Source organism: Neodiprion virginianus, chromosome 1, assembly GCF_021901495.1.
Source record: "Neodiprion virginianus isolate iyNeoVirg1 chromosome 1, iyNeoVirg1.1, whole genome shotgun sequence".
In the NCBI taxonomy this organism is placed as follows: Eukaryota; Metazoa; Arthropoda; class Insecta; order Hymenoptera; family Diprionidae; genus Neodiprion; species Neodiprion virginianus.
This window is the reverse complement of record NC_060877.1, coordinates 8,671,318-8,686,209: the sequence shown is the minus strand read 5'-3', so window position 1 is coordinate 8,686,209 and position 14,892 is coordinate 8,671,318. Positions and strand designations below refer to the sequence as shown.

Sequence of the window (14,892 nt, the reverse complement as noted above, 5' to 3'; positions counted from 1 at the left end):
AAAGACGAGAAAAGAGATACAAACAAGTCGGTGAACGTAAACGCCTATAAAATGAAATAACAGTTTGTTATGCGCCAAGAAAAAACAGATATAAAATAAAATATCAACTTTATTGTAGAGCAAAGCGGAAGCGAGACCGGATTCTGTTTATTTGATTTCGTGAAGCCGACGAATTATCGTATTTCAACCTGAAAAAACAAATTTCATCCTCTCAAACCGTTCATCGGTGTTAATAACCTTTTTCTTATTTAGAAAAATAAGTATCTATATCCCACTAGAACTTTGTTGGAAATTTTCCACACGCATTCCATTCATTATTTCATAAAAATCGCGAAACATGAGCGAACGTTTAGGAACATTCTTCTCGCAAACAATTTCTTCGTCATGTTGATGAATGATTAAAATATTGTGTCAAGTCATGCACGGTCTCACAATGAAGCGCGAAAACAGTCCATTGAACAAACAGTTTTCTTTCTTCGGGCAGTTAATTCATCATTGAACATCATTTTGTCTCTTTTTTATTTGCAAGTACACAACCGATGGCTTTAGCTTAGATATACCCATATTAAAATTTATGATTCTCATCGTTTCCTGAACACATTTCAGACTTGAATCGTGAAATACTTCCCACCTTGTGATATTTTTAGGCGTGAAAACTACCGGATCCGTAAGTTTTAAAACTCTCATCTTCACTGGGCTGAACATTGTAAAATGTGAGAAATTTTTTTATAAATTTCAGCGTTTGTCAACCAGAATAAATATCCAACCAACACAGAGTTCATGCTTAAAAATAATACTAACCGAAGTTGAATTCTGTTCAATCTGAAATTATTTTTAGGTTATTCAAGAAAGCTGGTATCACACATTTTTTACCAATATGGAAAATAGGTACATATTCGGTCGTAGTTAACGTTTGTTCAATCAAAAAAAAAGTTTTTCTCAAACAGTATTTTTTAGATCGATGAAAGTAATTGGTCTCGTAAGAAAAATTTCAAGCTATCTTAAACTGGTTACAGTGTATCAATTATAATTATTGGCAATCCAAGATGCGTATACACAGAAATGAACAAATCGAGACATTCCAACATAACGCAGACTCCATATTGCACCTATCCGTATCGATTGTTGTCTGATTTCAACTGTTGAAACATCTGACGCTTGGTAAAAAACCAGACGAATAATTTGGATGTCATATTTTTGTCACAGTTTTATTTTTACAATTGGAACCAAATTTTTTGCAACATCTGTAAACACTTCGGACCAAAATAGAAAAATATTTGTAAAAAAGATTTTTGTCACAATTTCATCTGTTTTTTAGACAGAGGCTTTCTTTCCCGAAGTGTTAAAAATCCACGCAACTGAATATCAGACTTAAACTACAGATGAAAATCGAATTATTTCGCGAAATTATTCCGATGCCGTAACTTGTCAATTAGCATGACGGACAAACGAAGACGAGTTGTTCGAACCTCGTTAGCTTCAACTTCTGCGAATAAGAAATTGACAAATAAATCACACCATTCTTTTCGTATCGTATAATTCGCAACAAATGTCGTGAACGATGAAGAAAGGACCGTGCAAGGTGCCGTATAGAGGGTAGAGATAAGGAGGACCATCTCCGTGTATAGAAAATTCCATTACTGCCGGAAAAGTTCCACAAAGCGCGAATCGGATTGTATCGCTTATCGCTTACGAACGACTTGTTGAACGACTATTTCCTGCTCTTCGGCCTAAACTTTTTTCAGGTGTTAAACCACCCACCCAAGACACTCCTCCTCACCTCTACCCGCCATACATCAAAGGAACTCGACTCTCGGGATAATTTTCTCAGCGCATGGATAGTTGAGAAATCCGCGGTATTCAATTAGATCGCTAGGATCGCGACGGCACGTAAGGCTAAGGCCATGTTTACCTTAAACTAGGTTGAAGGAATTCGCCGGGATTCTCTAGGAACTGTCAGGTTGAGGCCATCGGGCGTTCCAGTGTCACCTGCACGGTCGCGTACGATTATTGGTACCTGTTCATACCGTGGGTGATAGTGATGGTGGTGGTGGTAGTGGTGGTGGTAATAATAGTCGTCGCTATGGACCATATCGGTATTGGTGGTAGTGGAATCGCCGGTTGTGACGGTACCGGCAGCAGCACCAGGCGGCACATCGCGTTTCCAACACACACACACACACACACACACACAAAATTCCACGCGCATAACCACGCGCTGCAGTCGATAACGCCTGCGCACTCAAAGATGAGTACCTCCAGTTTGCCGCTGTGCCAGACAGCCCGCCGCATCTCAACAGTTGGCGTTGGTCTCCGAAAGTCCAAGCTTCGCATCATCCGACTTGAGCAGAGAGCTTGCGGAATCCTCGAACAAACTTACCGATATCTCAAAGAAACGTGGAAGAAATTGATAAAAAGAAGAAGGAAAAAAAAAGGAAAACAAACATTCAAATCGATCGCTCGAACACCGATTGCAGAGAATTTCAACGGTTTGTAGAAAAGCTGAGACAAAACAAACACATAGATTGAAAACGATCTTGAATAAGATCGTTCGTCTTATCAGTAAGATATTAATTTTATTTGCCCGCGCTTATGGTTAAATTCTTATAATCTCGAAAATTTCGTCAAAAATTGGAATAGATCGAAGGATCCAGAAATCGATGGATTCGCGGTGTATGAAAATCGGTGATAAGCTAGACTTGTGATTATTTTTGGTATCACGCCGCGAGCGTTAATAATTCTTTTGTTATAAACAGCGGTAAAAATTGGCGATAATTATCGATTCAACGGAGAAAAGTAAATTTGCAATTAATTGAGAGAAAAACAGATACCGAGATACAAAGGTAAGGCGGGGGAAGTGAGTAGAGTCGAAGAAGAAGAAGAAGAAGAATAAAAGAAGAAGGAAAAAAGATTACTAGCAACAAATAGTCGAGCAGACGCGATGCCAGTTGTGTAAACTGAAAAAGGTGCCGTGCGGTGCCGTTGATAACTTGATGGCCGATTCGTCGGGAACGGTGCACGTGATATTGAAATTTCCAATGCTACAACCCCCGTCGCCGCTTTTGGAGATGGCATCTCTTCGTCTGCCGGATTCCGAGGAGTTTGACATAGACACGCGACACAGAACGAACGGTAACCAGGTGGTCCCGAGTAACACGACCTCGGCAACGACGATTTCGGGCGCGATACTATCGAGCACCCATTTGACCACGCAACCGGGCAACAACGACCTCTTCGCAAAGGTGAGGAACGAGCTCCAGGAGTACGTCGGCAACTCTCTGGTAGACCTTGTCACAGCCCCGAGTCCGGCAGGTTCAACGATGGAGGAATCGCCGGTTGGTTTCCTGAACGCGAGCGGATCCGCGAACCTCTCGAGTGATCGGCTTCCGGATCTCTTTTACAGGCACAGCATGGCCATGACAGCCGTATACTGTGTCGCCTACATGCTTGTGTTTGTTATTGGATTAATCGGTAACAGTTTTGTGATCGCTGTGGTTTATCGATCGCCGAGGATGAGGACCGTCACCAACTTCTTCATCGTTAACCTCGCCGTCGCCGATATACTCGTCATCGTCTTCTGCCTACCAGCGACGCTGATGAGCAACATCTTTGTCCGTGAGTAAAAATAAACCCTCGTCATTATTCTCGTTAACACCAGACTTATTCCGTCCTTAGCGTTACACTCTTTGAAAACGAATCGTGGATTAGTCACTGGTGCAAATATGCGCGGCTAAATGTCACTATCGTGCTCGATCACTTCCATTTGTCTTCGAATCAAAGTTGGCAATAAAATTAGGCCATGATTAATCGTTGGTCGAAGTTGGAGACTGCTATTTCTCGGACAGCGTTTGACGAGGCACTCGGATATTCAAATTCCAAGAAATACGAGAACGGAAGCATTCACCAGATTATAAACCATCGCTCCGCGTCTTTTGGCTGATTTTCCAAAGCCTTTCAGAGTTGGGAGCTTTTGCTCGCTTTCGGGGCAGAGTCGAGAGTCGATGACTTTTTTCACTTCCACGGCCTGTCTTTGTCTTTGCTATCTGAAACTGACACGGGTGGATGAAGGTGACGGGGTGTGCACAGTATATTTTACCGTCACTTTATTGATACCGATGGCCTATCGCGTCGACGATCTTAATGCAAAAATTCTATCCCGGGGTGAAAGTGCATCCAGAACGCGAAAACTTTCACGAGATACGAGCCAATACGTAAGAAAAACGAACTCAGATTTGAGAAAAACCGAAAACCAAACACGGCTGGAAACATTTCTTGTCAGGGTTCGGAGCTTTTATCGGGTGATGGAAGGTGAAAAAGAGGTGAGGAAAAAATTAAGAACGAAAGGGGATGGGTGGAAAAAAACGTGGACAACTATATCAGTTGTATTTTTACTCTCTTAAGTATGATGGCATTTGTTATTGCGAACGTGTCAATCCGACCTGGTCTGTACCGATAAAATATTTACCAGAGTAAAAAGACTCGAGAAATATGAGATCCGGTAATAATGTTATTGTGGCAAATGGAGCTTCACGCGTGTCATCGCAGTACGCATCACGTCTATATGCATGTAAGGCCGTTGAAGAAAATAGGAAGGGGAAGAATTGAAAGCTGTTTAAATAAAAACACCAATACCATACAGACCGTAAGGTCATTGAATGGAATGAAAAATATCTATAGAATCATCGAGCGATAAAAGTGGATCTATAGGTATTGACTTCGAATGAAAAGAGACAACGAATCTTGCCTAATTCTGATGTGTATGAAAAATGTCAGGCAACAGGCGCTTCCCGACACAATCAGCTCTTGTAGCACTTCTGACGATGATTTATCTACACGCACTATATTTGACTCGTGCGGTCCCCCTTTTTAGCCCGACTCTTTCGGCTATACACGCCAGTTTCGTTGGATAAATAGAGGGCCAATGTTTGCTCGGAGAGCCGGACTAGAGAAATACCGTAACCGAGAATGAGGCAGAGCTTCTGCGTTATGCCGACTCGATTCGCGAATGTAGGCAGTATTTTTGTTTGGATCAATTTTTTTTTCTTTCAGGCCAAGAAAAATTTTCCCACTTAGATTCTGCAGCGATTGAATATCGAGAAGTATTTTTTCCTATCGTATAAAGTCCGTGCTAAAATATCTAACGTTGAGTAGGTGGATGAAAAGTTGCCAGGTTGATGATGAAAATTACGCTCGACCTTAACATCTGGGTGGAGAAACTTAATGACGTACACATTTCTTGCGCACTTGTCTCGTAGACCTTTAAGCTACTCGGAAACAGACTGCAATCTATCTAATCGTGCTGTAATTTTCACGAGAGTGTAAGTATTTAAGTGTATACATGTATAATATTCAAGTGCAGCAGTGATCTAACCGCTGAATAAACGCGACGACATCTATGAGTACGGCTGCAGAAATTTGCAATTTTCATTTTGTCACCAACGTGTAAATAGCCAGCGATAATTACCTGCACAGGGTGAAAAAAGGAAGCGAATCGGAGTAAAAGAATACTTAGATTTTTTTTTTATCTTTTCTCTAGAAACGAAACAAAACGAAAGAAACGAGAAGCAATATAAAGGACAAGAGAAAAACAAGAATCCAGCGTGGAATTTGCAGAGCGGATAAAACAATCCTAGTTAGGTTATAGCGGAATTGTTAGTGGTGAATGTGTAACGTAAAATGCGTCTGGAATTTAGCGGTGATGTTAAGAGAGCTGAAGAGAGACGGAAAGATGGAGAGTATAAGGAGCAAAGCTCGCATAACGTCTGGGTGTGCCGTGTGCGATGTAGAATCGACGAAATGCATTCTCATTCTCGTACCGCAAAGTATAACTTCTCTTTATGGTATTGCCTCGATGGTAGGAATCGCGAGGATTACAACAATTCATTTGCGACGTGGAATGGATCCTTTTGTTTTTCGGCTTGTTGTATACCGAGTTCGGCAGAAAATCCCTCCAACGCTTTGTATTGTAATTATAAGATAATACGGAGTCGCCGTTTCGTCGATCTTCAACCGATTAGTTAGTGAGAAAATTTCAAACATCATTGCGCAACCGAATTCGCGCGCAGTTGCTGCAGAGGTGTATGTGTATCGCAAATGTGCCGCACATAGCCCAGTGTCAATGGATCCCCATTATCCAATGCGGAATTCATTAGCCTTCGCTGTTAGGAATACGTTACGCTTCTCTACGTAGCCTTGCCTTCAGCCTGGCATGGTATAGTTGTAAAGAATGTACGTAACCTGCCAACTCACATTGCTCGCAAATACTCATATTATATGCACTTATCAGGCAGTCGAATAAAAAGACGAGAACGAAGAAGAAGAAGAAGAAGAAGAAGTGTCGAATAAACAAGTTGAATTTCGTTTCTCTGACAGTTACAAATACATCTTCTTTTCTTCTCTTTATCACATCTTATTTTACTGCATTATAATTATGCCAATGGCCAATATGGGAGGAGGACAACCACGCCACAAAGAACTTGGCACAAAAGGGGAAACGTATTCTTCTCTCGCATGACTGCAGGTGTATTTTAAGGATGGTTCTTAAAACGGTCAAAGTACACCCGAGTTCACGCATCTTTTCGAGGGAAATCGAGCGAGATTAACGTCATCTTATGGAAGGCCAGATTTTCATCTTTATAATATTCATGCAAATGCAGAATACACACTCACACACACACACACACACACACACATATATATATATATATATATATATATGTATGTATGTACAAAAACGTGGATGCGAATTAAAAATCTCCTAAGTTGGTCTAGAAATCGTAGAAATGCAAGAGGCTGCAATGTGCAAAATCGAAAGTTATTTACTCGGGAGTCTAGAGATGCGCGAGATTGCCATTCTAATTGGCTTATAAATTTCGTTTAAATGAAATTTATTATTCCACTGTCAGCGCAGACTCATTCTCTCTATCGTGTCTTTAAAACCTTCCGTTTTTTAACTTCACTTGAGCTTCTGATTTATTGCAAATGGAATTGTTACACGACCAATGATATCACAACCAAGAATTACGGCATGAATCCGAAACTTGTTGGTTTTTTTTTTCCATTCGTTGATAAAAATTTATTTATTTAAATAATCGTTACGCTTTAACGGTAACATTTTTGGCAAACATAATTTGTTTGAAGATTTCTTCTCGGGGGTGAAAAAAGAAAAAAAAGAAACATTCACCCGTTCCAATATTCGTAATTTCGTAATTCAAGTAGGCATTTAAGAGAAAGCATCACGTGCCTCGATTTAAAAAATCACATTTTCGTAACTCATCCGGGAATGGGTTCGTTAGCGATTGGAGGTCAGTAGGTCGAAGTTTTTGTGCAAATACCTCACGTTGCTGGAAGTTTATCGAAAAAAGGAGAATAAGGTAGGGAGGGACCAAAGTATTTAATTTTTGAATGTTCTCCGGGAAGTCCTTGGGGTCGAGCTGCGGCGGCCTAACCTGTTAGGTAAAATGGAATTTAGGTCATGTTGCAGCGGCGACGATGGGTCGAATTCTTATCACGTAAGGTGGCACAAGCTCTGCGCCGATTCGACCTATTGATTTATCTCTCACGATCAGAAGAGAGAGCTTTTCACATTATTCGGATCTGGAGAGGAACTCAGGTGGCATCGATCAGGCTTCAATTGAAGGCTCGCCCCGTTCGTTTATCTATTTTTTCCGCCCACGTCTTTCCCTCAGCTTTTGGACTCGAGAAATGATTTAACTAAGGTGAAAAATCTGCGATCGATGTGAATTGAATTGTGTTTAATCAGACGAATATTTCCTTCATTTCCGATTATAATTCAGAAGCTACGAATTTTTATTGAAATGCTCGGTTGTTAAGTATTAACTACATCAAAACAGTAACCTTACCGTATGACATTCTTACTGCAACGAAATCATCGTTAGTTTGATTTTTTACCAATTTAGCAGCTCATGCTGATTGATGCAAAAAGAAACGTGTCATTCTTCGTTATGTAAATACATCAATATTATTTCAAACTCGCTTCAAGATAATTACAGAAGAATCCATTCACAGACAAAATGGATCTTAATTCGCAAAGATTGAACGAAAGATTTTGGCGACAAAACACGGATCAAGTCTATTTATTCATCAATTATTAGCAAGTCAAAAATATCTTTACCCAAATTTGCACTTTCCAAGATCTCGTTCTATTTTAAAGAAAAAAAATTGATTCAATAAAATTCATCCAGTTAATTTTAGTTCAAGTACTGAAGCCTTGATTGCATAATTTCTGAACCTCGGTAACAGTGTACATAATTATTTACTTTCATCTCCTACGCGCTTGAGTAATTTTTAATTTCATTCGCAATATTCAAACGTTCGGAGTTTAACAAACAATTTATCGCCATCTATTCTCCTTGTGAAACAAAAGTCTGTCATCGAAAGGTTATCTTGAGATAGAAACGGTCGACTGGTTCCAAATTTTGAGGTAATAATTAATTAGCCAGGTTTTTTTTATCGCACCCAATAATTCTCGGTTCGTTTCACCCTTGTCCGAATTAATTTGGCTAATGACAGTGAGCTCAGTCTGCTAGTCCTAATTATACCGAGGAATCCGCGATTGTGAGAATTGTTCGGTTTATTACCGAACGACAGAGTCTCGGCTCGTTATTCAAATTTATGTAATCACCGTATGCAAGATTATCGTGGATTCCCGATTCCCGCGATTTACTTCAACAAACTAGACACATCCAATTGAGACATATCCATATTTATCGTTCATGTAGCGATAAAATGAAGGCAAAGCGTTACATCGCGTGGCTGATCGTTAGATAAATTTCAGAGGCACGAGGGAACGGAACGTTGGAATTTACACAACATTCCGATTAGTAATATTGAAATTATTTTCGGCTAGTAATTTCTCCTTTCAGTGCTAGACAGGCAGTGATCGATTGACGACCGACTTCACCTTTCATCCTGCGAAAAAGGAAAAAGAGAAGAAACCAACGAGAATAACAATACTCTGTAAAACCGATGCGTTTAATCCAGCCAAACCTGATCGGTGTGGATTAAGTCATTTTACCGTGTTTTCTCACCGGCGATAACGAGAAAAAGTAGCTATCTTTCATCCCTTCGTCGCTTTCAAAAGACAAAGAAATGTATCAGAGGTATTCTCACAATGGCGAAAAGAGAAAGGATAAAGAAACAAAAAAAAAATAAATAAAAATTTCACCGCGATTACGTCGTTTATGATATAAAAAAGAAGAAGCTACCGTTCGACACGCGAGGGAAACTGACACCCTGCGATAATATGTTATTTATATAACTGGCAGAAAGTTGTACGAGAAAAATTTCTGCGCTATGGCGATCGCGTATCGCGTGTGAGATTGGATTCGATAAGAATCTTTCCTCGTCACGAGATTTTTGAAAACTCCTTTGTCACCCATGTACAATGTACATTATATATAATATAATGTAGCAAAAGTTTTACGTCTAGAAAGCTTTCTTTTTTTCTCCTCACCGCGGAGAAGGACAATGGTTGAAAAAAATATTATATCACATCGTTGAGTTAAAAGACTCGTGGATATATTGCACTGGATTCTTTCATCAAAATTTCACTCAGCAAACTGGACGAAATTTCCGAGGCAACCTTCGGAGGACGAATTTACTCTTAGATATTTTCTTCGGATATCCCTTGTCGAGCAAAAAAAGGTAAGAACAAAAAAATAAGTGAAAAAAAAAAATGGAAAGAATGGAAGATGCAGAATATATTCGAGCGTCGTTTAGTCAGAAAATATGGTCTCTGACCCCGACGTTCTACGTTCTTGGGTATAAAGAAAAACAACGAAAACAAACAAAAACAACAAAAAACCTGCCAGTTATTGAACTCGAAATATGTCAAATTCGCTCATAACCCTGCCCACTGTATGTGAACACGGCTAATATATGACCCGGTATTGATCCCACTTTGAAAAATTGAACTTGGGTGCATAAAAAAAAAAAAAAAAAAGTTTCCCCTGCGTTGAGAGGGTGAATTTATCCGATAATTAATTCCGTGACGCGGCCAGCAGAGATCAAATTTCCACTCAAGGTAGTAGAACGGATGTGAGAAGATGAGTAAGGTGTTTAAGGAAGGGTGAGATGAATAAAAAAAGATGTGTCGTAGAAGGTTTGGTGATTAATTGATCAATTTCACCTGTTTTCGCGTTGTCGAAATGGAGGCGAAGTGCCCATCGATCGAGTGCAATTTCTGGCATCTACGGTGAATCTCGTTACTTTATCGACTGGCTATTTCTGGTCTCCGTCACCCAGTAAAACCAATTTTAGTTCGGTAGACTCGACATAAAAATCAATGTTCCGTACATCGGCGATCGGAGCTGTTTTTATCGTTCAAGGAGTAAATTTTCTTTCCTTTTTTTCTCGTCTTCCCTTGAACACAGTGTTGACTACGCAAATAGTATTTCATCAGCCGTTCGACTATCGATTGTTTTTAAATTCAATCCCTTAAAACCCGGTATTCCAATCTCCTGAGGGGTTTAAACTCTGAAATTTTTTCTTCTCCACCAATTGGCTGTGCGTATGAAAAAACATTGGGAATTCATAAAATTTTACACACCCTGTGCATGTGTCATTTTTTATTTATTTTTTTTTTTTTTTTTTGTTTCTTCTTTTCTCTTGAAACAAAGGTCGGGGTTACAAACAGTGTCTATTCTTTGGACTCACGTGATTATTCAAAGTTGCATGTATAATACTTGAGTAATGCATAACGTCATCGGTTATTACCAACTTCTATTAGTGTGAAAATCAACAAGGTTCAAACCGTTCGATCATCTTCAAAAATCATGAAGCAAAAAGTGGTTCAGGTTGAACCGAGGCAAAAGAGAAATAAGACAAGAGTGCCAAACGCTTGTTCCGCTGGTAACAAAAGCGTGGAAAAATAGAAGCAAGAAAGCTGAGTAAGCTTCGGTTGAAGGAAAAATACCGCTTTATATACTATAGTTACGGCAATCTGTTATAATCCACGAATACCCAGCGTAACCCGTACAGTTTATGGGTACCTCGTTCTTTTTTTTTCTTTTCATATTTCTTTCTATCATTCGGTCCCTTTCCTCCGTTTAATTTTTTCCTTCTTTCTTTCTTTCCTTCTTTTATCAATTATTTATATCCAGACTCGCTTTGTCCCGCGTCTCTGAAACAATTCACAGCCTTTCCAAAACCCGGCGGGGATACATTGACTGTCAAGTCGATGGCCTCCCTCCGGGTTACGGATTGCTTCAACAAAATGCACCGACTAGGTGGAATGGCATGTTCATTTATCAGGGCCGGTCCAAGGAGACGTGTGTGAATTTTACACCGCCTCCTTTGTAACTCGACGTTGCTTCCCGTTGGATAAATTAAAGCTCTAGTTGAGCTGCGGTTCTCGTCGATTCATTTTCCTTGAAAACAGCTCTGGGGATGGAAATAAATTCAAATTACACGCGCTTGCCGAGCCAGGTAGTCATACTTTATGCAAGCTCATGTTTTTGTTCTTTGAAAGCGATAGAAAAAAATTGACTCGCATAATTACAAAGACTCACAATTGTTTGTACATAAGAAACTCGGTTCAATTTATCGTTTGATTCTGCAGAGTTATTTCCGAGAAGATATAACGATGTTTTGGGACTTTTAATTGAAATTTTGATATCCTCTGTCACGTGGTAAACGCTTTGTTTTCTCACTCCAAGAATTCTAAGTAACAAATATCGAGTCATGAATTACAGTAAGTGAATTGATCTATTTTCATGGTCAGAAGAATCAATGTTTCCCAAAAAAGTAATCGAAATGTGAGCGTATGAAACTTTGAAATTTGAAACATTTGATCTGGATTCATTGAACAAGAAAGGTATATTCTCGAAATCAAATCTAGTCAATAATTCTCTGTTGGGATTCTGAAATATTTTATTGCCGAGTGTATCACAGGAGAATATTTGCAAAATAATCCACACGTAGAAATGCAAAAAAATAAAAACAATGATGGTAATAATAATTATCAAATAGAGAAAAAAAATCGATCGTAAACCCGAATATACAAACTGCCAATAAAACTGAATTTCTTTGAAAACTGTTTGATTTCCTTTGCGTCAAAAAAGGGACGAAAACCAAAACAATTTTGGCCGTAAATTACAGGACGAGAAAATAAAATTATCAAATTTGGCGCTCAGGTAACGGCGAGGCGAGGTTAAAATTTCGAATTTGAAAATTTCCGACACCGTCAAATTCCGAATTTATTGGTGGCGAAACTTACAATACAGAAATCAAATTTTGACGAAACACCAAAGTTTCAAATGGTCCGAAACTTGAAGCTCAAAGTTCCGAAAGTGCGTGAATGAGAAAATTTAAAAATCTGAAACATCGAAATTCCGAATGATCCCAAGATTTTCAGTGCTGTAAATTTCTGGCTTGGTGAAATTTCACGACTTTGATCTTCCTTGGTTTCGGATTTTCGATATTTTTATTTTCGGAATCCTGGTCATTCCGATTTTCGGTTTTTCTGATTTTTTACACCAAGTCGTCGAGTAAACCACGCTGTATGAGCATACTTCAGCTCTCAGAATTTTACTTCCTCAATGCTTTATTTTTCGAAATTCTGCTCCATCGTAACTTGAATTTTCGGAATCAGCCGTCGGCTGTCCAACCATTCGAAACTTCGTCGTTTCTTCAAAGTTTGATTGCGTTTACCTCAAGTTTCGGCACGAAACAATACGAAATTAGAAGCTTTCGGAACTTTTCAAATTCGTAACTTCAACCACGCTCCGTAACAGCTGGTGTAATTCGCGAGCAAGCACGAAAGCTGCATAGGTGAAAGCCGGCGCCCCGTATTCGCGAGGGTTGCATGCACTCTGATGCAGAGGCAACGGCGACCCGGGCAGGTGAGTGTTCGTACGTATCGAAGGCTGCTCCGGGGTGAACGCCCTTCGGTGACCGCGTCCCGACGCCCGCGCCGCCTGACGTAGAGCGGAAACGCAAAGTCCAGAAACTGGGGCTTTCATCGTTATAGTTATACCTAATTCCTAGTTGTGGAACAACATTGTTTATGACTGCGGTGAAATCCCTCCTTGAGCAAAAACCCCGAGCGTAAGATAAGAAATTGCGGAAGAAGACGGAAGAAGACGGAGGAGGCCGTATTAAAGATGCGCAGACGCTTGCCAAAAATGGGGTCGATAGAGGCTCGTATACTTGTGATCGGAAATAATTCATTAACGCTGCTGCGATTTCCTAATGCAGCGGTCCGTGATCGTTGATCCTGACGGAAAGCAACGGATGTCCCGTCGTCGTCCGAAAAGTTCTTGCCAATACAGCGGAAAAATTTTTCGCGACCTTGTCATAATCCTCATCCTTCCAGTTTCTGACCCAGTGTCGATAAATTTCACCTCCATTGATTTTAGTTCGCTACCGCAGCGGCAGGTTTGCATTATGGTAGTGAAAATTTGCCAAACGAAACTTGGCGAGAATGATTCAGGTTCATTTCACCCTTTCTGAATTTTTAAATTATCATTTAAACATTGTGACTGTTCAAAACCATTTAAACGTAAACAGTTTACGTTTACAAGCTAATTATCGCGTGTTACAATATTATCGCAATTATGATTTAGCACAAACCAAAACCGAAACAGCTATTAACCATCTTGGAATTTTAGTCACTAGCATAAATAATCGCGTCGCAAATATTTTCGAATAGTCGTTTAACTCCGGAATTGTTTTTTTTTTTTTTATTTATCTCGTCATCCAGTGAGCGAAAAATTCCTCAATTCAGGCCAGACGTATTCCTAAAGATCGAAATAATTACGAGTACTTCGATAATGTGGTTCGAAATTAGGTCGAACTAATTGTAAAATGCAGCACAATCCACGGAAGAAAAAAGTGAGCAAAAGAAAAAACCAAAACGAACGAAGCAGAAATAATTCACACACAATTCACGAATATTTGTTGCAAAATAAATGCGTTCCACAGTTTTTACTACCGTGTAAAAATGTTCCGATTTTTTTTTTTTTAACCGTCTCTTCCTTCATCCAAGGCCACAAAAAATTATGGGATGGAACTTTTTGTCCAGGAATATCCTCGAGCTTGGCTCAACTTCGAGTTGGTAAGATTTTCCATGAGAACTTTTACGTACATGCGTGCTGCGGGCTTAAGCAATATATGGGCGCAGGTTATGCAAGTTTATGCTCGAAGCTCTGGCGAGATGTTTTGCCTCAGAAATCGACTGCATCTGGCCTCGAGTGCCAAGCAGCCCGAATATAGCCAAGCGACGCTGTACCAAATCGACTGAGCTTACAGGTTTATGTGCCCGGTTTGAAATTTCCGCATCCGCATCCGGATCGATCGGACTTCCCTCCTAGCTGCGCATCCCCGGTAATTCAGCTCCGAAAACAATCTGATCGATATCAGATGCGCTTGAAAAAGTGATAATAAAAGATGAATTATCGAGGGTGAATTTATTCGGTTATCAAATAGTCATTTTCGTCGTGATAAAAACACAAATTTCACTCGGTTATACCTACAAGTAATTTTTTTAATATCTCTCTCTCTTTCTCTTTCTCTCTTTCTCTCTCTGTCTCTTTGCATTAAATATAAACATAGACGAAAATCCGTTGAAATCATTGGTTTTATTTAAATTTATACTTTATCTTTATTCTACGAGTAAATAAGTTGATTCAAATAAATTTATTTTGCTAACCCAAGTGAGAGAGTAACTAGGCAAACATAAGTTATGAATCGTTCGACTGATCATTTTTTTTTTTTACAGTACATCCAATCGACGCGTAATATAACGGTGATATTATTGATTCTATTTCATTTACTTTTTCCACTCCTTAAAGGAGGCGTACATCTGCCTGTCATTTATAATTGAACGACAACCGGCGCAGTTGGTCAAATGACGTCGTGCTTGAAACTCTA

The 14,892-nt window shown here is 39.6% G+C and overlaps 1 protein-coding gene across 2 annotated transcripts in view; it reads left to right on the top strand.

The window, feature by feature from the left end:
- Positions 1-2,281: 2,281 nt before the first annotated feature.
- The window catches only part of LOC124310488 (neuropeptide SIFamide receptor), a 73,186-nt gene continuing 60,575 nt past the window's right edge, over positions 2,282-14,892 (top strand). Inside the window, exons 1-2 of one of the 2 annotated variants that reach the window (XM_046774497.1) lie at positions 2,282-2,562; positions 2,757-3,615. In XM_046774497.1, coding sequence (XP_046630453.1) covers positions 2,994-3,615 — 622 coding nt within the window. In that variant the 5' untranslated portion in view covers positions 2,282-2,562; positions 2,757-2,993. Of the gene's footprint in view, positions 3,616-14,892 lie in introns of both variants that reach the window. The other variant, XM_046774496.1, reaches the window with a different exon arrangement.